The sequence below is a fragment of the Haliaeetus albicilla genome, chromosome W (assembly GCF_947461875.1).
Source record: "Haliaeetus albicilla chromosome W, bHalAlb1.1, whole genome shotgun sequence".
In the NCBI taxonomy this organism is placed as follows: Eukaryota; Metazoa; Chordata; class Aves; order Accipitriformes; family Accipitridae; genus Haliaeetus; species Haliaeetus albicilla.
This window is the reverse complement of record NC_091515.1, coordinates 23,686,078-23,712,107: the sequence shown is the minus strand read 5'-3', so window position 1 is coordinate 23,712,107 and position 26,030 is coordinate 23,686,078. Positions and strand designations below refer to the sequence as shown.

The 26,030-nt window shown below is 44.6% G+C and overlaps 1 protein-coding gene across 1 annotated transcript; it reads right to left on the bottom strand.

The window, feature by feature from the left end:
• Positions 1–230: 230 nt before the first annotated feature.
• LOC138681752 (serine/threonine-protein kinase NIM1-like) lies at positions 231–26,030 on the bottom strand. The gene is given in 5 exon segments (XM_069775102.1): positions 231–533; positions 536–616; positions 2,698–2,925; positions 2,927–2,980; positions 25,740–26,030. Coding segments are annotated over 5 exon segments (957 nt in total).

The window sequence follows — 26,030 nt, the reverse complement described above, 5'->3', positions numbered from 1 at the left end:
ATATAAAGCTGGGGGAAGAAGAAGGAAGGGGGGGGATGTTTGGAGTGATGGAGTTTGTCTTCCCAAGTAACCGTTACACGTGATGGAAGCCCTGCTTTCCTGGAGATGGCTGAACACCTGCCTGCCGATGGGAAGTAGTGAATGAATTCCTTGTTTTGCTTTGCTTGTGTGTGTGGCTTTTGCTTTACCTATTAAACTGTCTTTATCTCAGCCCACGAGTTTTCTCACTTTTACCCTTCTGATTCCCTCTCCCCTATCCAGCTGTGGGGGGAGTGAGTGAGCAGCTGTGTGGTGCTTAGTTGCTGGCTGGGCTTAAGCCACAACACTGGAGCAAGGGGCAAACAAGTGTATGAGCGCTCCACATTTGAGCGCTTCAGTGTGACTTGAGAAATACAAAGGAGATGAGGCAGTGCCCAGATAGCTGTGTAAATGCCAACATGGTTCTCACCTTGGAAGAGTTCAGGAGCAGCATAAGGAGGAGAGCCACAGAAAGTATTTAAAGTTTCATCTCTTACTTTGCTGAATCCAAAGTGTCGTCGTCCCCCCCAACGTAGGTGTTACTGGTGTAGAATACGTTTTCTGCTTTCAAGTCCTGGTGAATGATGATGTTCTCATGCTGTAGAACAAGAAGAAAATTTGGTATTAGCTTGTTAACAGGAAAGTTCTCAAGTGCCTACCCCTAATTGATTAATTACCACACAGATGAAAGGGAATTACCTTGGACAAAGTCAGAAATAAGCATTGCAATGAAATTGAAAAAGTTAAACTATTTAAACAAATTTAACTTAATTCTCTACTGATAAAAAACAATAGAGTAGATGGAGAAGATAAGGAGGAGGATGCTGGTTTTAGAAGAATAGCAGTCTTTTGTTAACTAATATCAACAATTTCATTAAGCAGATTTGTGATGGCATCATGGCTGATCCTACAAGACTAGATATCTTCACATGCGAAATCTGTGTATTTTATTTTTTCAGAGTTCAGAACACTTTGCAATTACTACATTTCTGTAATGATGTAAGTAACAAAATAATTTCTTTTTAACTAATTCCATTTTTGTATGTATTGTAAGTTTGTGGACTCACAAAGTGAAAGCTGCTAGTTTACCAAGACCATGAAGTGAACATAATCACATATAAAGTAAGAAAGTTGCTACAATTTTTTGTGTGATCTAATGTCGTGAAGAACTGGTGGTGGCAGGAGAAAAGGACCACAGACTTGTGCCTTGTGGTATTTCATGTCCTTGTAGGACACCAAGTTTAGTGGTGTCTTCAAGTTATAGAAATCTAATGTAACTTGTACTCTTTTTCCTTGAAAATGGCAGTAGTAGTCAAAGACTCAAACTGAATTTGCTCTGCTTAGTAGAGATATATCTGTCTTGATTAAGTAAGGGTTTAGCTTCATCTTTGAAATAACTAGGAGGAATGGATGTGTTTGAGCTTTCTCTGCCCTACCCTTTGAATTAACAAGGTATATGTGTACCTGGAGGCAATAAGGAAACTCTTCAGCATCCTAAGATTTTTAAACAGTCATCAGTACCAGGCAGGGATCTTCTGTCCTTGTGTGGATTGACAGCAGTGAGAATGGATTTAAGTAGCCTGGATTTGATGGCTTAGCAAAAAACGAAAAAAGTTTTTGCAGAAGTCTGTGTATGAGTGAAGAGGTTGGCCAGCTTGGTAGTCTGGGTTTAATGCTAAGAAATAGATGCGATCTTGAAATGTAAGTTCCAGTAGCTCCTGAATATCTGTCCTATGGAAAAGGTGTTGAAGCTAATCATTCACTTACAGGATGTCTGAGCATTTTGTCAAAATACATTAAAAAAAATGCATACTGTTTACATATATTATGAGCAGTTTGTAATGTAGTTTTTAGACATCTGACCTGGGAACACTCTTGCTTTTGACTCTCAGAGCTTTTCAGGCTTTTAGAGCCCAAGGCTATTACGTGGCATATGAGAATATGAGCTGCCGGAGGGCACCCTGAGCCAACTTTAACAAATACTAGTTTTACTTCTCAAACTTGCAGAACAGTCTTCCTGTGTTTTTATGCTGTTGTTTTAAGTAGCTGTAGTTACTATGCAAGGTTCAGAGGAGATGGTACTGGAAGTAGTTAACTGCCCTTTTCTGCCTTTATAAGGTGCTTTGGGCTCTACACAAATAGCATCATCCTAAATCCAGTTGCAATACTGAAGACTAGGCAAGGGGAAGTGACTTGCTGGGTGTTAACTTCACAGATTTGTTCCAAAGTGAAGATTGCAAATTGCACATTCATTAATAAGCAAGCTGGCTGTTTGCAATACCTAACAACAAGCCTCTTTGGAACACTTTCTTTTAGCGGAAGAGTGACTGATCCTATGTTAAAATAGCTGGAGAAAAGATATTAAGCTTTATTAGTTGGTGCCTACAGCAACCTAAAGCAAACCAGGAGAATGCTGTTGCTAAAGGGATGGTTCCACCCACCAGATGTTCCCAGTTCAGTCTCCTCCCAAAAGCTGTCAATAGAGAGGCAGTAACTTGAGGTGGATGTGAAAGCTCTCTTAGATACTTTTAAGATAGCTCTTCACTAGCTGTTTTGCTCTTCAGAAACATGGGCCTGAAATCTTGGTAACAGTAAACCTACTAGTTGAAAACCAAAAGATACATCCACAAAATCTGCTACAGTAGCGAGGGGCAATATGCCTGTGGAAGAACAACTTACCATGTGCTTCACAGTAGATACAATCTGAGAGAAGATTATTTTACACTCTGTTTCTAGTAGCTTCCCTTCTGTACTGATTTTAGTGAAGAGCTCCCCACCTCCTGCATACTCCACCAGGTGCAGTTTTGAGAGTGTCTCTACCACTTCATACAGTCTGATGATATTTGAGCGGTGCAGTTTTTCCATGCTGGATATTTCATGAGATAGCAAAGGCTGAATCTTCTGATCTTAGCTTTGTCTTGTCCAAAATCCTAATTGTGACTTTCTCATGAAAAGCATTTTTCTTTTCAGGTATTAATGCAATAGGCACAAAATGGTAATACTATTTACTTATAACAAAGCTTGGTTGTAGAAGCGCAATAAAATTTCACCTCTGATCAGTATAAGCTAAGCTGCAGAGGCCTCCTAAGCCCTGTAAACTTTCATAAACACCCGTGTTCCTTTCTGTCTCCAGCATCCTATTCACTGCTGATGTAGCTAGCTAAAGGCTGGTAGAGTATTGCAAGGGCTAATCAAATCATCTGCTGTCTTAGTGTGCTCCACTGCCGTCAAGCTAATATGTGTCTGATGGCCAAAGTTACAGCATCTACTTCTGGTGTCTAATGCTGGTAAAGAAAGTCTGCACTTTCTCTTGCATTGTTAGCTCAGTGCTGTTCAGATGAGCTGGGCCCGAGCCTGGTACTTGCAGACTAACAGAGGTGTCAAATTTAGGTACTCTGTTTCAGACTAGACAAACTTGGGGGTAATTTAGGGGCTCTGGTTATAACTCTGCAAGTTTATAATGGAAAGGTGTGTTTAAGTTGGTGTGACTTACAGAACTTTTCCCTAACTTCTTACCCCCACAAATTCTCAGTTACCAAAATCAGTGTTGTAGAGATTTGTCTTTCTCAGGATAGCTGTGCCAGTTTTTCCAACGTGTTCATGCATGATTAGTTCTTTGTACTGTACAGAATACAGGAAAAGTACATTATTTATTTTGGGTTTTTAGGTCTGGATGCCACAGTGGACCATGAATCCACACCACACAGATTTTATTCTGAGGAAGGGGAAAAAAAAAACACCCAGTGAAGTAGAATAAGTTGCAGGGATCCTGTAAGACAGCAAATCTAGCTGTCTTACACTGTCCTGGTAATGCAAAGCTGCTGTTAAGTTCTATGTGTTTCTGTAGCATATCTACAGTGAAGCCAAGGGCCACAAAACATGGATATACATCTGCAGCTGCACCACACCACCAGGGTAGCTCAGAGCAGTATGAATAGGTCAATCACAATTGTCCTTATGTTTCTGTATTAACTAGTAGGTTATGGCTTTTGTATTCACTCCATTGAATACAACTGGTATCTGAAGGATTAGTCTGGTTAAAATAGGTTTACAGTGGCTTTGTATAATATATCAAGACAGCAAAATTAAACTGGATCATGGCAAAAACAACTGTTCTGAGAAAAAGCTTTGGGTTGTGTTGGTTTCCCCCCCCAAGAATATTGTCCTGGTTTCAGCTGGGATAGAGTTAACTGTCTTCCTAGTAGCTGGTACAGTGCTATGTTTTGAGTTCAGTATGCGAAGAATGTTGATAACACTGATGTTTTCAGTTGTTGCTAAGTAGTGTTTAGTCTCAAGTCAAGGATTTTTCAGCTTCTCAAGCCCAGCCAGCGAGAAAGCTGGAGGGGCACAAGAAGTTGGTACAGGACACAGCCAGGGTACCTGACCCAAACTGGCCAACAGGGTATTCCATACCATGTGACATCATGCCTAGTATATAAACTGGGGGGAGTGGGGGCGGGGGATTGCTGCTTGGGGACTAACTGGGTGTCGATTGGCAGGTGGTGAGCAATTGCACTGTGCATCATTAGTACATTCCAATCCTTTTGTTATTACTATTGTCATTTTATTAGTGTTATCATTATTAGTTTCTTCTTTTCTGTTCTATTAAACCATTCTTATCTCAACCCACGAGTTTTACTTCTTTTCCTGATTTTCTCCCCCATCCCACTGGGTGGGGGGGGAGTGAGTGAGCAGCTGTGTGGTGCTTAAACCTGGCTGGGGTTAAACCACGACAGTCCTTTTTGGCGGCCAATGTGGGGAACGAAGGGTTGAGATAACAAACCTGACCAGAGCTTGTTAAATCAAATTTGTTCTAAGCATTCATTATATTGGTCTAATAGTCGCTGGTCATTATGTTGATTTATGTGTTCTTAGAGTTGTTGCTCTGGTTTTTAAAGTTCTGTTATGTATCACCTTGCTTGCTGTATGTAGTCCCTGTGCTGCTGCTTATCATCCATGTAATGAACGGGTTAACTTTGTTCATGAAATCGAGAAGGGGGAAGAGACATATTGAGAGTTAACATATGCCTTGTGTGATTAACAAAAACTTGCTTAAGTGATGCGTGAAGGTCACGGGAAGAAAGCAATGGCTATAACTTACTAGATAAGGAGAGGAAGGACAACAGCTGCAATTAACCAAGACTGTATTTCTCCACATCAAAAGACATTCTACATCAAAGGATACTCATCCTTGAGAAAATTTACCGAATCTACATAGTAACAGACCTGCACAAATGAAGAAAGAAGCAGGACAAGGCGGAGACTTACAAGAAAGGGGTACATGAAATGTATATAAGGAATGTAACGGTAACATAAAGTTGCGGGCCTGTGGTGGAGTATTGCCTCCCCGGCTGCCCAGCGCTGTTTTGCTCTCTTATCGCTTGCTAATAAATTTGATTTTTTTGTCAATACAAATTGGCTCCTCCAATTTGTCACGAGTGTTTATAAGAAATTTGGTGCCGTGACTCGGATCCAGGTTCTCTGGTGCGGACCCTCGCAAGCGGGGAGGCGCCCTATCCTTGGATAGCCCCGTCTTGAGGAGGTGTCGTCGCCACACCCTGGACCCGCGAACCCCTTTAAATTATGATAACTGAGCAAAAGAACCTGCAGGACCCCTTAAATTTTGTGCACGAAGACCAAGCGAAGACCCAGGAGCGGGTGAGTATATAAAGTGTGAGCCGTTTGGTTGGGGTGGTTATCCCGAGGTGCGACTGTGTGAGAGGTCTCTCTGAGATCACGCGAGTGCGGACCCTCCAGTAGTGCAGTTCTCGTAGCCCGCGAGGGAGCGAGTCACAACGGGGGGAAGTGAGTGTGTGTGTGGATAAGGGCACCTCGGAAGATGGGACAGAGGAAAAACAAGCCCTCTGGACCCATGGGGATGGGGAAGGGAAATAAGTTACCAGGCATACCCCCTGATAGTCCCTTAGGCCTGATGATAAGATATTGAGACAGTTCACCAAAGAGAAAGGATAAGTCTAAGGAAAAAATGATCAATTATTGTATTGAGATTTGGGGTGGGAGACCTCTCAGCAATCCTCATGTACTTTGGCCTGTGTTTGGGTCCTCTGAGGATTAGGTGTGTCAACAATTAAATATATGGGTAAACAATAAAAGACCACCAGCCAGCCCAGAGGAGAGTGAATATGCTGCCTTATGGATTCCCCAATCTTGGGAGCCGTCATTCCTCTTTGCCTTAAGGGAAAACAGATCAGATAAACCTCGAAAAAATGATGAGGATCCCCTTTGGCCCCCTCCCTATGCCCCTCAGGCCCTTCCGCCTCAGGACCCACCCCAAGGCCAGGAAATAGCCCAGGCCCGGGGGGGGGGTCAGATTCGGAACCTGATTCCCCAATCCCGGCACCCCCTCCCAGAAGGTCTGCACATAACAAAATAATGTGAGGAAAGGAAAGATTGTTTCCTCTTCGGGAAATGTTGGTGCCTGGTGGGGATGGACAGGGGGGACCAGGAATGGGGTATGTGGCAGTCCCCCTTAATACAGGGGATGTAAGGGAATTTAAGAAGGAAATGGGGAATCTGTTAGATGATCCCCTGGGGGTAGCCGAAAGGTTGGATCAATTCTTGGGACCGAATTTGTACACGTGGGATGAATTACAGTCTATCCTGGGCATATTATTTACCGTAGAGGAAAGAGACATGATTAGAGGGGCTGGGATGAGAGTGTGGGACCAGCAGCATCAGGCTGGTCCGGCGGCGGATCAAAAATGGCCCTTAAATCGGCCAAACTGGAATAATCAGGATCCGGCTCATAGGAATAATATGTCAGACTTGAGAACAATTATAATTCAGGGGACACGGGAATCTGTTCCCCGAGGACAGAATATTAATAAAGCCTTTCGTGAACAGCAAAAGAAAGATGAGACCCCAACGGAATGGCTTGAGAGGTTAAGGAAAAGTTTCCAGCTATATTCTGGGGTGGACCCTGCCACTCCTGTAGGACAAGCGTTGCTGAAAACTCAGTTCGTGGCCAAGTCGTGGGGAGATATTAGGAAGAAGTTGGAGAAAATTGAGGACTGGCAGGAGCGGGGGTTGGATGAATTACTTAGAGAAGCTCAGAAGGTGTATGTGAGGCGAGAAGAGGAAACGGAAAAGCGACAGACTAGGCTGCTGGTTGCAGCGGTAAGAGAGGGACAGAAAGGTGTGATAATGAGACCCGGTCGGCCTGGTGGGAGGGATAAGGAAAGAATCGGGGGGAGAGGAGATAAAGCCGTGGAATGTTTTTATTGCGGGGAAAAAAGGACACATGAAGAGAGAATGTAGAAAAAGGATTCAGGATGAAAAAGTGTTTCGGGAGGATTAGCGGGGTCAGGGGCTCTATGTGCTGAGGACCCCTGGTAAGAAAGAGCCCTTGATAACTTTAAAAGTGGGTCCTCAGCGTCAGGAGGTGATCTTTCTTGTAGATACCGGGGCCGAAAGGTCTACGGTACAATCATTACCTCCGGGATGTAAAATATCTGAGGATAAAGTTAATGTAATTGGAGCAAAAGGGGAACCTTTTAGGGTCCCCGTTATAAAAGATGTGGCGGTGGAATCAAGTTGCAGATATGGAATCGGAACGCTGTTGTTGGTACCTGAAGCGGAATATAACTTATTAGGTAGGGATTTAATCGTAGAAATGGGGATTCGGGTGGATGTGGAAAAAGAGGAGTTGAAAATCAGGCTTTGTCCCCTTATAGAGGTGGACGAGAAGCAAATTAACCCCAAAGTGTGGTATACCCCCGAAACAGTTGGAAAACTGGATATTGAACCGTTTGAAGTGGTTATTAAGAACCCAGAGATTCCAGTGAGAGTTAAACAATAGCCCTTATCTAATGAAGGGAGAAGGGGACTAAAACCTGAGATTGAAAGACTCTTAGGAAAGGGGGTACTCGAACCCTGCATGTCCCCTTTTAATACCCCGATTTTACCAGTAAAAAAATCCGATGGTAGTTATCGGCTGGTGCATGACCTAAGAGAAATCAATAAACGGACTGTCAGCCGGTTCCCGGTAGTGGCAAACCCACACACCCTGTTGAGTCAATTGGGGCCCGAAAACCAATGGTATAGTGTAATAGATCTTAAAGATGCATTCTGGTCATGCCCTCTTAAGGAAGAATGTAGAGATTATTTTGCCTTTGAGTGGGAAGACCCAGACACTCATAGGAAACAGCAGTTAAGGTGGACTGTACTTCCCCAAGGGTTCATGGAATCCCCAAACTTATTTGGACAAGCCCTAGAACGGATTCTACGGGAATACCGGTTGCAAGATGGGGTCGTGCTAATACAGTATGTGGATGACTTATTGTTGGCAGGAGAGAATCAAGAGACAGTCAGAAAAGAAAGCATACGGTTGTTAAATTTTTTGAGCCTTCAAGGCCTCAAGATATCACAGTCAAAACTACAGTTTGTGGAAGAGGAGGTAAAATATTTAGGACACTGGATAAGCAAGGGGACTAAGAAGTTAGGCCCTGAACGAGTAAATGGGATTTTATCACTGAAAGCCCCGAAGAGTAAACGACAGATTAGACAATTGTTGGGGCTATTTGGGTATTGCAGGCAGTGGATCGAGAACTTTAGTGTGAAAGTGCGATTTTTGTATCAAAAGTTAACTATGGATGGATTGCTTAAGTGGACCCAAGAGGATGAAGAAAGATTAGAGGGTCTCAAGGCCGATCTAGTTAACGCCCCTGTCTTGAGTCTGCCTGATGTGAAGAGACCCTTTTATTTATTTGTGGCCACTGAGGAGGGGACAGCATTACGGGGTTTTGACCCAGGAGTGGGCAGGAAAAAAGAAACCCGTAGGGTACATTTCCAAATTATTGGACCCTGTCAGTAGAGGGTGGCCCACCTGTTTACAGGCAGTTGTTGCTGTAGCCCTGATAGTGGAAGAAGCGAATAAGGTAACGTTTGGAAGTGAATTAAGGGTGTTCTCCCCTCATAATATTCGAGGGGTTCTCCAACAAAAAGCTGAAAAATGGATCACCGATGCTAGGCTTTTAAAATATGAGGGGATCCTAATCCATTCCCCTAAATTGGAGATCGGAACAACGAATTTGCAAAATCCGGCGCAATTTTTGTATGGGGGTCCTGAAGAAGAGTTAACACATAATTGCCTTCAGACCATTGAAGAACAAACAAAAATTAGGCTAGATCTGGAAGAGGTAGAATTGGGAGAGGGAGAAAAGTTATTCGCTGATGGGTCATCTCGAGTAATAGCAGGGAAAAGGAAGTCAGGATATGCAATTGTGGATGGGGGGAGCCTAGAAGTAAAGGAATCCGGACCCCTCAGTCCTAGTTGGTCGGCGCAGGCATGTGAGTTATACGCATACTTAGGGCATTGGAACTTTTAAAGGACAAAGAAGGAACCGTGTACACGGATTCAAAATATGCGTATGGAGTGGTACATACTTTTGGGAAAATTTGGGAGGAACGAGGACTTATTAATTCTCAAGGAAAGGGTTTGGTTCATGAGGAACTGATTGTCAAAATTCTACAAGCAATAAGAGGGCCCAAGCGAATAGCTGTGGTGCATGTTAAGGGACACCAAAGAGGAACAACCCCTGAAATTCGAGGGAATAATCTTGCTGATCAAGAGGCCAAGGCGGCAGCACTACTTGCTGTGACCACCGCCCCGCCGGCAGGTGAAACGCCGGCAAGAATCCTAAGCCCACAGTTTAGTAAACCAGAAATGGATAAATTGAAGGAAATGGGAGTAGTGGAAAAGGAGGGTAATTGGGAACTACCCGATGGGAGACAGGTGTTACCAAAAGCACTAACATGGAAAATAATGAGAGGTATGCACTCAAAGACTCATTGGGGTGTCCAAGCGTTGGTTGATCAATTCGCAATAAAATACATGTGTATTGGGGTTTATAATGTAGCCAAGGGAATTGTACAAGGGTGCCTAATGTGCCAGAAGATCAATAAGCAGCATCTTAGAGAAAAAGTACAAGGGGGACGGGAATTGGCACACCGACCATTCGCCAGAATACAGATTGATTTTACTGATCTCCCTAAAGTAGGGCGATATAAACACTTACTTGTATTGGTAGACCACCTCACTCATTATGTCGAGGCGTTCCCTACTGCTAGGGCAACTGCCAATACAGTGGTAAAAATACTTTTAGAGCATATCATACCGCGATATGGAAATATTGAAACTATTGATTCAGATAGAGGCCCACATTTCGTTTCCAAAGTAGTAAAAGAAGCTCTAGCCCCCTTTGGAACTAAGTGGGAGTTCCATACCCTGTGGCATCCCCAGAGCTCCGGGAAAGTAGAACGAATGAATGGAGAAATAAAGAAGCAACTAACTAAGTTAATGATAGAAACCCAAATGTCCTGGGTAAAATGTTTGCCAATTGCTTTATTAAATATTCGGACTCAGCCCCGAGCGGATACTGGAATTTCCCCATTTGAAATGTTATATGGCATGCCCTATGATATGGAATGCCCAGCCAATCATCCTACTCTAGATGAAAATAGTATTAACCCTTATATTGTTCAGATAATGAAAAGGAGAGAGAGATTGCGAAAGAAAGGAATGGTGGTACAGAGGCCACCCCTAGATATATCCATACATTCAGTGAAGCCAGGTGATATGGTATTAATCAGAGTCTGGAAAGAATCCTCTCTCACTCCTAGGTGGGAGGGGCCCTTTCTTGTTTTACTTACCACAGAAACTGCTGTCCGGACTGCAGAACGAGGATGGACTCATGCAAGCGGGATCAAAGGACCAATTCGGAGTTCTCATTGGGAGGCAACCAGAGACCCTGACAGCTTGAAAATCAAGTTCCGAAGAAAAGTGGAGGAGTGAGACCGTCTTTTGTAAAAATCCTCACTGTATATGTTATCTTTGTATGTTACAGGTGTAAACTTTGTAGAGAAAAGTGGTGGACACATTGCTCCTATGGGTATTCCCCTAGTGACGTTTGCCACGAATGTTATAATTACGAACAGGAATTAATTTAGCAAACATTACATGTGGGAGTATCAACTGGGAAAATTATAAAAGACCCCAAAGAATGGTGGGATATTTTTGCTAAAGGCATAAACCCTGAGAGGTGTTGTCTTTATGCAAATGAGTTATGCCCAACGAAGGCTGAAATAATACAAGTATCCCGCAGACGAACAGTGGTCAGAGTGGGGTGGGGAGCTTGGGAAGTGAAGGATACAAACTGGGACGCATATAAGTCAAAGCAAAGTAAATATAAAGGAGGTTCCCCTGAAGAATACGACTGCTGCCGAGAAGATGGTACACCTCGCTGCTCTAAGCAACAGAGTAGGCAGAGAAGAGGGCAGAGACGTACTGCTGTGGGGATTAAGATTGATGAACTACCTCCAGAGAAGGCTCACGGAGCCTCTTGACTTATTGCTCCCAAACAAAACGTCCTCAGAGCTTCCCCAAAGTCTCCCATCTCTCACCAGGGATGAAGACAAAAATCAAAATGATTATCAGCACCCTCGGAATACCTGTCGCAAGGGTAAAGGGACACCACTTTTCTCAAACTTGAGATTAAGCACTTGGATGATAGGACTGTTGCTAATGCTAATAGGGACAACCCAAGGCAAAGGGAACCCCCACCAACCTTACAAATGGATGCTCTATAGGTGGGAGGATCAAAAGATACTACAGCAAGTAATTGCTGCTGGGGCCCCAAGCTTTAATCAATCCTTATGTCAAATCGTACCCAGGAACCCATGTCTGCATAACTTAGGCTTTTACTTTTGTCCCAGTTCTAACCCTGGAAAGGGGTATTGCAACCATCCTGACTCTTACTATTGTGCTTATTGGGGCTGTGAAACTATAGCTTCTGATTGGATTCCTGGGGGAAGTCCAGATAAATTCCTATCCGTAGGATGGGGGCCTCACGGATGTACACCTGCTTCACATGGTTGGGATGGAAGCCAAACAGGACCATGGAGTGGAAATTGCCCATATATTTATATTAATGTAACCAACCCGAAAGATCCTGCTTGGTTAACAGGGAAAACATGGGGAGTCAGACTTTGGGAACCAGGTGCAGATTCAGGGGGAATAATTACGATAAGGAAAGAGCTGGTGCCAAATGAACCCTCTGGTGTAGGACCAAATTCGGTCGTAGCAGAGGAAGATGATAGTAACAGTATTGTATAGACTGCTACTATCCTCCCTAACATAGACATTGCTGAAAACAATATCTCGGGCGTATCAACAAGAATCAACCCATTGTGGGATATGCTCCAAGCCAGTTATCAGGTACTGAATGCCACCCACCCTAATATAACTGAGCATTGTTGGTTGTGTTACGACATTCGACCGCCCTTTTATGAAGCTATTGGGGTGGACAGTAGATTTAAAAAGTCCAACGGAACAAATCCAGCTCAGTGCATGTGGAATAAAGAATCTGGACGTAAACAAGGGATAACAATGTCCCAAGTATCGGGAAAAGGAAAGTGTATCGGAAATGTCCCAAAGGACAAACGACACCTGTGTAACACAACTCGCAAATCAGGAGAAATAACAGCTGAGTGGTTAATTCCTGCAGATAATACTAAGTGGATTTGCTCCCAAACTGGGGTTACACCTTGTATATCCCTAAAGGTCTTTAATTGGACAGCTGAATATTGTATACAAGTAGCTGTGATACCTAGGCTTATTTACCATCCCGAAAGTTTCGTTTATGACTATCAAACTACTTAGGCCCATCACATACAGAAACGTGAGCCCTTTACAGCCCTCACGGTGGCAACTCTCATGGCAATCGGAGCTGCTGGAGCTGGTACAGGAATAACCTCCCTCGTACAACAAAATCAAAAATTTCAATCCCTAAGGGTAGCGGTCGACGAGGATTTGGCTAGGATAGAAGAGGCCATGACAGCCCTAGAAACAGTCTGTTAGGTCTTTATCAGAAGTGGTATTGCAAAACAGACGGGGCTTGGACTTAATGTTCATGCAGCAGGGGGGGTTATGTGCAGCCCTATGGGAGGAGTGTTGTGTATATGTTGACCATACTGGAGTAGTTAGAGATACAATGGCCAAGCTACGGGAGGGGTTAGAAAAACGGAAAAAAGGCTGGGAAGTACAACAGAACTGGTATGAGTCCATGTTTAATTATTCACCCTGGTTAACCACCCTATTGTCAACTATTGCAGGACCTCTTATTTTGTTGATCTTATTTTTGACTTTTGGGCCATGCATTTTTAATAAGTTGATCGCTGTTGTTAAAGGGCGCTTAGAAGCTGCACATTTAATGCTGCTACGAAAGCAATATGAACAGATCAGAGATGGAGGAATTACTCCTATCCTCGGGCGGGCAAAGGAAGCATTGGATCGATTTAATGAACAAAATCCGGATAAAATAGAAAAGGGGGGATTGTAATGAATGGGTTAACTTTGTTCATGAAATCGAGAAGGGTGAAGAGACATATTGAGAGTTAACATATGCCTTGTGTAAATAACAAAAACTTGCTTAAGTGATGCGTGAAGGTCACGGGAAGAAAGCAATGGCTATAACTTACTAGATAAGGAGAGGAAGGACAACAGCTGCAATTAACCAAGACTGTATTTCTCCACATCAAAAGACATTCTACATCAAAGGATACTCATCCTTGAGAAAATTTACCGAATCTGCATAGTAACAGACCTGCACAAGTGAAGAAAGAAGCAGGACAAGGCGGAGACTTACAAGAAAGGGGTACATGAAATGTATATAAGGAATGTAACGGTAACATAAAGTTGCGGGCCTGTGGTGGAGCATTGCCTCCCCGGCCGCCCAGCGCTGTTTTGCTCTCTTATCGCTTGCTAATAAATTCGATTTTTTTATTCAATACAAATTGGCTCCTCCAATTTGTCACGAGCGTTTATAACAATCCATGGGAGGTGGATTAAGGTTTTTGCTTTGATGTATTGTGTAACACTGGTTTATGGTACGATAAAGTTATCAGTTGTCGGATTAATCCAGTATTTGCATTCAGCATTGTCGCCTCTATACTTCGGGAGCCCATCTGCGGGAAACTATTAATAATTACACCATTTACCTTTCCTCCATGGAAAACCAGTGTATCTGTGGGGTACCTTTCTTCCCTTTTCCCTTCTCCTTCAGTCCAGTTACAATGGCATTTGGGAACTTTGAAAAATTTGAATACCCTTGGGATGTTGGGACCAGCATGGTCCTAGTCTTACTGCTAGGAACTAGCATGTTCCTGAATGTGGTTCAGGTCTTGTTTAAGGTTAAACAACTATTTAAGAAGATCACCCAGACATCTGCCCTGAGGCTGGATAATTATGAGTGGCAGGGTAGTATGGGCAAGTACCTAGAAAAGTGGGCACCTCCAGTGTTTTGGAAATTCACCCCTGAACAAGTGCAGAATCCAGAAGAACTAGTAAAATATTTGGAAAAGGTATGCTGTTGCCCTGGCAACTCCAGAGAGATACAAATTGCTGCAACATGCTGGGGCCTGGCCCATGCCTATCGAGCCCTGTTCAACACCACTCAGTACCCTCAAGGGGAAGAGAAGGTCTCTGGATCTAACAACAAGACGACAGGCACTGCAGCTACCCAAACCTTGGGGATGGGCACTGTGGTCCCTCCAGCCCCAGTGACGAGCACTGCGGCTACCAAAAACTCGGCAAGCGGTACTGCAACTGAACCAGCGGACCAACCCGTACCAGTATCAGTTCCCCCATAGAGAAAAAGAAATATACAAAAAAATCAGTTCGCTTAGCAAAGGATGAAGATGAGCCAGGGCCATCATGGGAATAGGAGGAAGAGGCAGAACCAGAGGTAATCATCCGATCCCTATCCTTGAGTGAGCTGCGGGATATGCAAAAAGATTTTGGCCGCTGTACCTGGCTCCTCCGATGCTGGGACAATGGGGCTAATAGCTTGGACTTAGATGGTAGGGAAGCCAAGCAGCTGGGATCGCTTGCCAGGGAAGGTGGCATTGACAAGGCAATTGGAAAAGGGACACAAGCCATCAGCCTCTGGAGGCGACGCCTGTCAAGTGTGAGTCATGGTTTCAGCCCAACCGGCAACAAAAAGGACCACGCAGCCGCTCGCTCGCTTCTCCCGCCCCCCCCCCGGTGGGAGGGGGACGAGAATCAGAAAGGAGAAAAGAAAAAAAAAAAAACGGAACCTCGAGGGTTGAGATAAGGACAATATACTGGGACAACACAAAAAGAGAAGTTACAACAAGAAGAACAGTACTAATAAAAGAATATACAAAGCGAGTGATGCACAGTGCAACTGCTCACCACCCGGGACCCGACGCTCCGCCACTTCCCCCACCGAAAGCCGAGACCACCACCCCCCCCCCGGCCCGCTCCCCATTTATATACTGAGCATGATGTCACATGGTATGGAATAGCTCCTTGGCTAGTTCAGGTCAGCTGTCCTGGCTGTGCCCCCTCCCAGGTTCCTGTGAAAATTAACTCTATCCCAGCTGAACCCAGGACAGAGTGAAAGAAAGGTACCCCCTTAAGGAAGATGTTAAATGTCAACCAGGCAAGTGGACCACCATGGAAAGAGGTATCCAATATCTGAGGGAATTAGCTGTGCTAGAGACGATTCATCATGACCCGGACAACCCACAATTACCCAAAGATCCAGACGAAGTCCAATGCACACGACCCATGTGGCGGAAGTTTGTATGGAGCGCACCATCATCCTACGCCAACACATTGGCAATAATGACCTGGAAGGATGAAGAGGCACCGACAGTGGAGGAAGTGGCTCGCCAACTCCGTCAATACGAAGAAAATCTCTCCTCCTCCCTACAAGCCTGCATTTCGGCTGTGGAGAAGCTGTCCCAGGATGTCCAGCAAATCAAAGAAGATATGTCCTACTCCCCACCTGTAAGGACCAATGTCTCAGCTATTAGAAATGAGCGTTCTTCTGCCCAAGAGAGAGAATATAGAAGGTACACACCGCGAGGTGCCCTGTGGTTTTACCTATGTGATCATGGAGAGGACATGAGGAAATGGGACGCAAAACCTACCTCGGTCCTAAATGCACGGGTACGTGAGTTGCAAGGAAAAACCACCACAAAAGGGGATTCTACCAGGAAAAATGCCGCTCCAGTTTCCAAACAGAGTAGAAGGGCTGATTTTATTTCCGATCCTCTTGAAGGGACTTCTGAGCCAATTTTACGAGAAGTGAATACCGAATACTCTGGCCAGAATTAGAGGGGCCCTGCCTCCAGCCAGGTGGAGGAAAGGGATAACCGGGTCTGTTAGACTGTGTGGATTTGATGGCCTGGCACGTCAGACCCACAGGAGTATAAGGCTCTAGTAGACACCGGCACACAGTGCAATCTAATGCCATCAAGTTATAAAGGGGCAGAACCCATCTGTATTTCTGGTGTGACAGGGGGATCCCAAGAGCTAGCTGTATTGGAAGCTGAAGTAAGCCTGACTGGGAATGAATGGCAGAAACACCCCATTGTGACTGGTCCAGAGGCCCCGTGCATCCTTGGCATAGAACACCTCAGAAGAGGGTATTTCAAGGATCCAAAAGGGTACCATTGGGCCTTTGGTATAGCTACATTGGAGATGGAGGAAATTGAACAGCTGTCTGCCTTGCTTGGCCTCTCTCAAGACCTTTCGATTGTGGGGTTGCTGAAGGTTGAAGAACAAAAGGTGCCGATTGCTACCACGACGGTGTGCTGACAGCAATATCACACCAACCGAGACTCTCTGATTCCCATCCACAAGTTGATTCGCCAACTGGAGAGCCAAGGAGTGATCAGCAAAACTCGCTCACCCTTTAATAGTCCCATATGGCCAGTGCGGAAATCTAATGGGGAGTGGAGACTAACAGTTGACTATCGTGGGCTGAATGAAGTTACACCACTGCTGAGTGCTGCTGTGCCAGATATGCTAGAGCTTCAATATGAACTGGAATCAAAGGCAGCCAAGTGGTATGCCACAATTAATGTTGTTAATGCATTTTTCTCAAACCCTTTGGCAGCAGAGTGCAGGCCACAGTTTGCTTTCACTTGGAGGGGCATGCAGTACACCTGGAATCAACTGCCCCAGGGGTGGAAACACAGCCCCACCATTTGCCATGGACTAATCCAGACTGCACTGGAAAAAGGTGAAGCTCCAGAACACCTGCAATACATTGATGACATCATCGTATGGGGCAACACGGCAGAAGAAGTCTTTGAGAAAGGGAAGAAAATAATCCAAATCCTTCTGAAAGCCAGTTTTGCCATAAAACAAAGTAAGGTCAAGGGACCTGCATGGGAGATCCAGGTTTTGGGAATAAAATGGCAAGATGGACGTCGTCAGATCCCCATGGACGTGATCAACAAAATAGCAGCTATGTCTCCACCGACTAATAAAAAGGAAACACAGGCCTTCTTAGCTGTTGTGGGTTTTTGGAGAATGCATATTCCAAATTACAGTCTGATGGTAAGCCCTCTCTACCAAGTGACCCGGAAGAAGAATGATTTTAAATGGGGTCCTGAATAACAACAAGCCTTTGAACAAATTAAATGGGAGATTGTTCATGCAGTAGCCCTTGGGCCAGTCCGGGCAGGACAAGATGTTAAAAATGTGCTCTACACTGCAGCTGGGGAGAATGGCCCTACCTGGAGCCTCTGGCAGAAAGCACCTGGGGAGACCCAAGGCTGACCCCTGGGGTTTTGGAGTCGGGGATACAGAGGATCCGAGGCTCGCTATACTCCAACTGAAAAAGAGATATTGGCAGCATATGAAGGAGTTCGAGCTGCCTCAGAAGTGGTTGGTACTGAAACACAGCTCCTCTTAGCACCCCGACTGCCAGTGCTGGGCTGGATGTTCAAAGGGAGGGTCTCCTCTACACATCATGCAACTGATGCCACGTGGAGTATGTGGATTGCACTGATCACACAACGAGCTCGCATAGGAAACCCTAGTTGCCCAGGAATTGTGGAAGTGATCATGGACTGGCCAGAAGGCAAAGATTTTGGAATGTCCCCAGAGGAGGAGGTGGCACGTGCTGAAGAAGCCCCGCTGTATAATAAACTGCCAGAAAATGAGAGGCAATATGCCCTGTTCACTGATGGATCCTGTCACATTGTGGGAAAGCATCAGAGGTGGAAGGCTGCTGTATGGAGTCCTACACGACAAGTTGCAGAAACTGCTGAAGGAGAAGGTGAATCGAGTCAGTTTGCAGAGGTGAAAGCCCTCCAGCTAGCGTTAGATGTTGCTGAAAGGGAGAAGTGGCCAGTGCTCTATCTCTATACTGACTCATGGATGGTGGCAAATGCCCTATGGGGGTGGCTACAGCAATGGAAGCAGAGCAACTGGCAGCGCAGAGGTAAACCCATCTGGGCTGCCACGCTGTGGCAAGATATTGCGTCCCGGCTAGAGAATCTGGCTGTAAAAATATGTCATGTAGATGCTCACGTACCCAAGAGTCAGGCCGCTGAAGAACATCAAAATAACCAGCAGGCAGATCAGGCCGCCAAGACTGAAGATTAAACCACGACAAATATATTAGTCAATCATTCACACATTTCTTAACAATTAATCATTTTTATCAAATCTTTTAGAAAAAGACTTCACCTTACTTTCTAGCACATGGAAGTAAATTTAAAAAGTCAGTACTGTTTACCTGTTGCTTTAAGAGAAGATTAAGAAGGCTATTACATTTGTACATGTGTTTTGGTATAAAAACATTCAAAATGTTTTTACTTAATATTCTGAAGTTATTTAACTCAAGTTTAGTGTTTCAACATTTCTAGAAGTGCTATAGATACATATATCTCTGTACAGATCAAGAAAACTCTGTTTTTTGTATTTACATCTTAGTAAGAAAAAAAAAATGCATAAATTGATCCCCCTACCAGAGCGCGGCAGATATTCTAAGGAAATGTGATTCTTGTAAAAGGTGCTGAATTATTTCTTGATGCACTGAGAAGCTTGTGCAGTGTATAAGGCAGTCTTCCCTACGCTGCTTTTGTCTTACCCATTTCATGCTTTAGTGAGCCTGCTAGGAAAGAGGTTACTTACTCCTACATGGTGCTGATGGTGGTGTGCTGAATTGGAAGGAAATGCAGTTTGAATGATAACAGCACATGACACTGATCCTGGGAGAGCTCTGACTGCTGACCCTAGGGGTGAAAGACTAAAATCCTTGTCACAGTGGTAGCATATTGATCATGTAAACCAAGAGGAAAGAGTATTGGGGGGTTGGGGGGGGGGGGTAAACATGAGCTTTCACACCTCTGCAGTCTGGGCTGAACGAGGTGGTCAGAGAAAATAACAGATAATATGGCATGAAGGCTTTGGGTCATATCTCATTCTCTCACCTGTTAAGATGATGGAGAAAAGGAGAATCAATCAAATTGGAAAAGAAAGACTATGAGAAAACCAGGAGATAGTAGTGTACAAAGATGTGGGGAAAACTAGTCATCCCTGAGGGAAAACAAGAACGGTTTTTATTATTGCCAGAGGCAGAAGAAGAAACAGGATAGATGAAGACAATTCTTAATTATACTTATAACTGCAGTGTTTGTTGCAGTCACCTAGCCTTTCTACTTCTTCCTAGAAACAGCATATAGGGTGCTTTTTTTTCTACTTACAAAAAGAAAAATAATGGATAGTTCACCACAGCCTTCTACCCTGGTTTGGCTGTACCAAAGCTCATTTCCCTGCACCTACTCAGCCCACACCTATATCCTGTCCCAGCTTTTTATGTTAATGAACCCCCTGCAAATGAGTCAGTAAAGCAGGCATAAAATTTCTTACAAAAATTACTGTGCCCAAATAAAAGCCTCATCCATACTAGTAAAATTTGCTATGAAACAAAGGCAACCTTGCTAACTCTGGCTGCAGGCAGGAGCATGCCTGGCCAAGCTGCCCTGGGGGTTTATGCGCCTATAGCCCTGCAGCCCATGAGCTGGGGCAGGGAAGATAGCGGATGGACAGGACCAGTTGTACAAACTGTGGGGGTGCTTGAGCCATGGGGCAAGATGTGTTAACTCCCCAAAGTGCAAATACTAGTTTTTCTTGTAATATCTACCATCTAGAAAAAATGTTTCTGGCTGCTTTAAAGACTAATCCAAATCTAAGCATTTATCTGTGCCTATAGATTCACACAACAACAACAACAAAAAGGCACATACAACCTATATGTGTACTTAAAGTACAGCATCTTTCTTTGCAAAGCTGTACATATACAAATGGACCTAACTATGGTGCTCACCATGCAGGTGACCCACACAGTGCTGCCTACCTTTGGTTTGGGAATGAATTCCTGCTGCGTTAAAGGGTAAAGAAGTTTGGCAGAAAATAAACCCCCTTGCATTCCAGTTTATCCTCAGATGTCAGAGGGACTGGGGGCAGCTAGGTTTAAATTCTGAGTGATGTCCAATTCTATGCTATAAGTCCAGTTGCATTCAATATGCTGAACTATCGCGATGATGGATCCACTTAATAGCATACTGCACTCTCAGCTTAGCCATGTTCAATGCATGACGATTACCAGACTTACAGAGTTTGGTTGCATTAATGAACTATCATGACTAGATTAATGAGCAGCACAGTTTATTAAAGCAACAGTACAGGTTCTTTTGGATTGTCAGTGATAAATACATGTGGTGGGTTGACCCTGGCTGGACGCCAGGTGCCCACCAAAGCCATTCTATCACTCCCCCTCCTCAGCTGGACAGGGGAGAGAAAATATAACAAAGGGCTCGTGGGTCGAGATAAGGACAGGAGAGATCACTCAACCAATTACTGTCACAGGCAAAACAGATGCGACTTAGGGTAAATTAATTTATTGCCAATCAAACCAGAGTAGGGTAATGAGAAATAAAACCAAATCTCAAAACACCTTCCCTCCACCCCTCCCTTCTTCCCGGGCACAGCTTCACTCCTGGATTCTCTACCTATCCCCCCCAGTGTCGCAGGGGGACAGGGAACAGGGGTGGCGGTCAGTTCATCACACGTTGTCTCTACTGCTGCTTCCTCTTCAGGGGTAGGACTCCTCACACTCTTCCCCTGCTCCAGCGTGGGGTCCCTCCCATGGGAGACAGTCCTCCATGAACTTCTCCAATGTGAGACCTTCCCACGGGCTGCAGTTCTTCACAAACTGCTCCAGCATGGGTCCCTTCCACAGCGTGCAGTCCTTGAGGAACAGACTGCTCCAGCGTGGGTCCCCCATGGGGTCACAAGTCCTGCCAGAAAACCTGCTCCAGTGTGGGCTCCTCTCTCCACGGATCTGCAGGTCCTGCCAGGATCCTGCTCCAGCGTGGGCTTCCCATGGGGTCACAGCCTCCTTTGGGCATCCACCTGCTCCACCGTGGACCGCCCTGGGCTGCAGGGGGACAGCCTGCCTCACCATGGTCTTCCCCACGGGCTGCAGGGGAATCTCTGCTCCGGTGCCTGGAGCACCTCCTCCCCCTCCTTCTTCACTGACCTTGGTGTCTGCAGGGTTGTTTCTCTTACATGTTCTCACTCCTCTCTCCGGCTGCAGTTGCTGTGCCCGCTGCAACTTTTTTTTCCTTCTTAAATATGTTATCACAGAGGCGCTACCACTGTCGCTGATTGGCTCAGCCTTGGCCAGCGGTGGGTCTGTCTTGGACATAGGGGAAGCTTCTAACAGCTTCTCACAGAAGCCACCCCTGTAAACCCCCCGCTACCAAAACCTTGCCACACAAACCCAATTTAATACACTGTCTGCAAAGCACGTGCAAATAATAATACAGTCAACTACAAGCACACTAAATTATGGAAAAACTCTATAGAGATTTCTAGGTTTCCCGGGGAAGCACTCGATATAACTGAGGGTTCGAATCTTACCCAATAGGTGTCCCTATGGGGGGGAAGAGATGTTCAGCCTGTCGACTGATCCCAGAATTCAGCAATGTCCTCCCGACTTGTCTATGCTGGTGTCTTCCCTAACATTCCTCCTCTCTTTGAGCCTTTTATGTTTTCTTATCTTTTAGGTGGAGCTTGAGTGACTCTAGTCATACATACCTTTACTTTGATTGGTATAAAGTTCTCTCGCTTTGCTTTCAAAGGTATATGCTAGAGAAAATTCAGAGCGCATGCTCAGTGAAGGGTGGTCATGATATCAGAGATAGAAGACAATCCTGTGGTAGATTAGAAAGTTCTATAATACCTAGACAAGTAGCCAGGATCATTCTGATCTTTCTTGTTTAATGACGCACCAATTCTGACTCATTCTATTCATCTTGTTTAATGGTGCACCAATTCTGATCCTTTTTATTCTTCCCGATTGATGGTGCAACCCTCTTGGCAGGAAAATGAACCACTGACCTGATACAGAGCAACTTAGTGGTCAAAATAAGGAGGAGACACCTCCTCAAACGACCACAGAAGACCACCCAAGACTCCTGCGCATGCAGAGAAGGCATCTGATGTGTTGTGGTTGCGTAATCTTACGCATATACATTAGATAGTTTGCATATGTACTAGATAGGAGTAGTTGAATAAATTGGATGCAATTGTTACTGTATAAAAGGAACACACCTGATGAATCTGGTGTGCTTGATTTGTGGAAAGTCCACTGAGCACCCAGGCCTGAATAAAGCAATATCTCTCCTGAGTGTGTGAGACTGGTGTATTGCACACCAGGTAACAAATCCGCTTTTAGAACAACAGTCGCACCTTGAAGGCAGGCAGTTTTTGCGATTGAGGTGTGTTTTGGTGTTATAATGAGATTGTAATGAGCAAAGTTCTCACAAAGGACATGATTTAGCATGTCACTACACCAGAACTGGGCACTTATGATATAAATCAGAAGTAAGACCATAGCGTTGACAGAACCCCATTGTTTCACCTCCTTGCTTCAGTGGATTCAATGCAGGGACCTTCCATTCTTGTTCCAGTAGTTCCAGTTCCCTATCCCTGCAATGATATCACAGAGCCTGCTTGCGGTGTCTCCACTCCCTGTATTGTTTCTCTCAGAGTCAGCATACCAAGCTCCCCTGGTGTTGCTAACATCTAAGGTTGCCAGGTTATGTTGCTTAGGGAATTATTATGGAACAGATTTCTTGCATATCCACTGCATTCCACCCTGGAGGTTTACCTTCCCCTAAGGAGTGTGTGTGTGTGTCATATCGATAAATCACCTCCAGCAATCATTCCACATAATCCACCCCGTGACTATAGTCACTCATGCTTCACAATATTTAAAAGGAATTGGGTATGTCGATTATATATATATATATATATATATATCTCGTGGGGATAGCAGAGGAGTTAAACATTTTTCCATAATCCAGAGTTTAACATATAGGGTCATTATCAAAGCAAAACACAATACAGTGAATACTAATAAGATAATGATAGGATGAAGCATGTTGTTGAAGATTCCTGTGGCAGTTGGTGACTATCTGAAAAGGGAGTCCCACCATTCTCCATCTTTCTTTACTCTTTCCAACACCTGATGTATCCTCTCTGCATCGTGATGGACAGTAATCAGAGTTTTTTGTCCATTTTCTCAAACTTGCTTCAACAGTCGCTTCAGGTCTTCATGTCATAGAATTTTTCCTACCAAGGTGAGGTTCATTCCAATAGGAGTAGGCAGCAGATCACAAATTAGCATATAGTCAGATTGTAACAATTGATAAGAGGTAACAGGAGGTGAATAATCAGTGTCACATCCCATCATTTTAGTAAGGTTATAAACACAAATATTTGAGTGATTACTTCTATCTACAGTAATGTTATCTATGAATATAAAATCACAAAGTGTTCTCATACAAACACATCCTTTTCCAGTATATATATATATAAATACAGTTTCAGGGGTTTCATTAGGATGTATTTCAAAATGGTAGACATTCTGTTCAGCATGAAGACAAATGTCTTGGGCCTTGATGGTATTACTTTCACAAATGAATCCCTGTTGTTCTCGGACAATGCATGCATCAACACCAATAGTTTGCCATTTGTTTCCATTTTGTTGGGCCCATACTCTATGTTCCAATGGATAGAGTATAGTTCCATCATGGTTTAATCTGTCGTGGTTTAACCCCAGCCAGCAACTAAGCACCACGCAGCCGCTCACTCACTCCCCCATCACCCAGTGGGATGGGGGAGAAAATCAGGAAAAGAAGTAAAACTCCTGGGTTGAGATAAGAACGATTTAATAGAACAGAAAAGAAGAGACTAATAATGATAATGATAACACTAATAAAATGACAACAGTAGTAATAAAAGGATTGAAATGTACAAATGATGCGCAGGGCAATTGCTCACCACCCGCCGACCGACACCCAGCCAGTCCCCGAGCGGCGAATCCCTGCCCCCCCCCCTTCCCAGTTCCTAAACTAGATGGGACGTCCCATGGTATGGAATACACTGTTGGCCAGTTTGGGTCAGGTGCCCTGGCTGGGCATGAGAAGCTGAAAAATCCTTGACTGTAGTCTAAACACTACTGAGCAACAACTGAAAACATCAGTGTTATCAACATTCTTCACATACTGAACTCAAAACATAGCACTGTACCAGCTACTAGGAAGACAGTTAACTCTATCCCAGCTGAAACCAGGACAGCAACTCACTCAGGGATAGAGATCGGGTGATTATTTCAGGTTCTGCCTCTTCTTCCTGTTCTTGTGATGACTCTGTTTCACCTTCATCTCTCACTAAGCGAACTGATTTCTTTGTGTTTCTTCTTCTGTATAGGGGTGACTGATACTGGCACAGGTTGGTTCTCTGGTTCAGCTGCAGTGCCTGTTGCCGGGGTTGGGGTAGCCATGATGCCTGTTGCTCTGTTTTCCCTCTCTTCCCCCTGAGGGTGCTGCCTAATATCAAGCAGTGTTTGGTAGATACTGGCCAGGGCCCAGCACAGTGCAGTGAGTTGTGCGTCTCTGGAATAGCCACAGCATTTTCCTTTCAAATATTCTACCACTTCATGAGGGTTCTGTAGTTGTTTGGGAGTGAACTTCCAAGCCACTGGAGGTGAGAAATTCTCTAGATACCTGCCCATAGCCTCCCACATGCCGTGTCACCCATGAATATCCAGCCTTGGGGCAGATCTCTGGGTGGTATTCTTAAAGAACCGTTTTGTAGCCCTAAACAAGACCTGAAACATATTCAGGAGGCATAGCACTAACAGCATGCTGGCTTGAGCATCCCAAGGATATTCAAAATTCTCAAAAGCTGTTGTAATTAGCCGGAAGGAGAAAAGGGAGGTGAACGAACAGGGTGAAGTATCCCCCTCTGACTTCCCCATGGATTGGGTGCGATTACCAATAAAATCCGATAGAGGGCGCCCGAAGTATGGAAATGATATCACTGCTGCATACAGATACCAGCTTAACCTCATGACCAGTGATGTAATCATTTCACAAGTCGACATTAGCCAGTATAGCAAAATGCTAATCCTGATCCCTCTCCCAGAGGTGATAAACGTAACCGCAGGGAATACATAGTGCATGTAAGAACTAACATAACACTGCCATGTGAACAAATGAACCAACATTGTGACTCACATCTATTTATCTAATATAAGAAATGCATATGACAAATTTTTTTCAACATGCTCTGGCCAGATCTGTCGTTATCTCAACCCTTCGTGCCCCATGTTGGGCACCAAAAAGGACTGTCGTGGTTTCAGCCCAGCCGGTAACAAAGGACCACGCAGCCGCTCGCTCACTCCTCCCGCCCCTCTCCAGTGTGATGGGGAGGAGAATCAGAAAGAAATTTTACCTTCCCTTAAGGGTGTGTGTGTGTGTGTGTGTGTGTCATATCGATAAGTTACCTCCAGCAATCATTCCACAATTCCAAGCTTCACTTGTGAGAAATTCCCACTTCCTATTTCTACTCTGATGTGACAGAAGCCAATTCTCTTTCCCAGGGTTAATTCTTTCACCACTTTGTCATTCTGGGACATAGCCTGCATTAGTTTTTCAAATGGGGTCAGCCTGTGCTGCCTGCCCTCTTCATCTCCATAGCCCTCCAGGTGCCCATGGTCCTCCATGCTGTCCTCATGATACCACCTGGCATAGTGGTGTTTTCCAAGACCTTTGCCATTCACATATCCTGTTGTCACAGTCTGTAAGGTAATCAT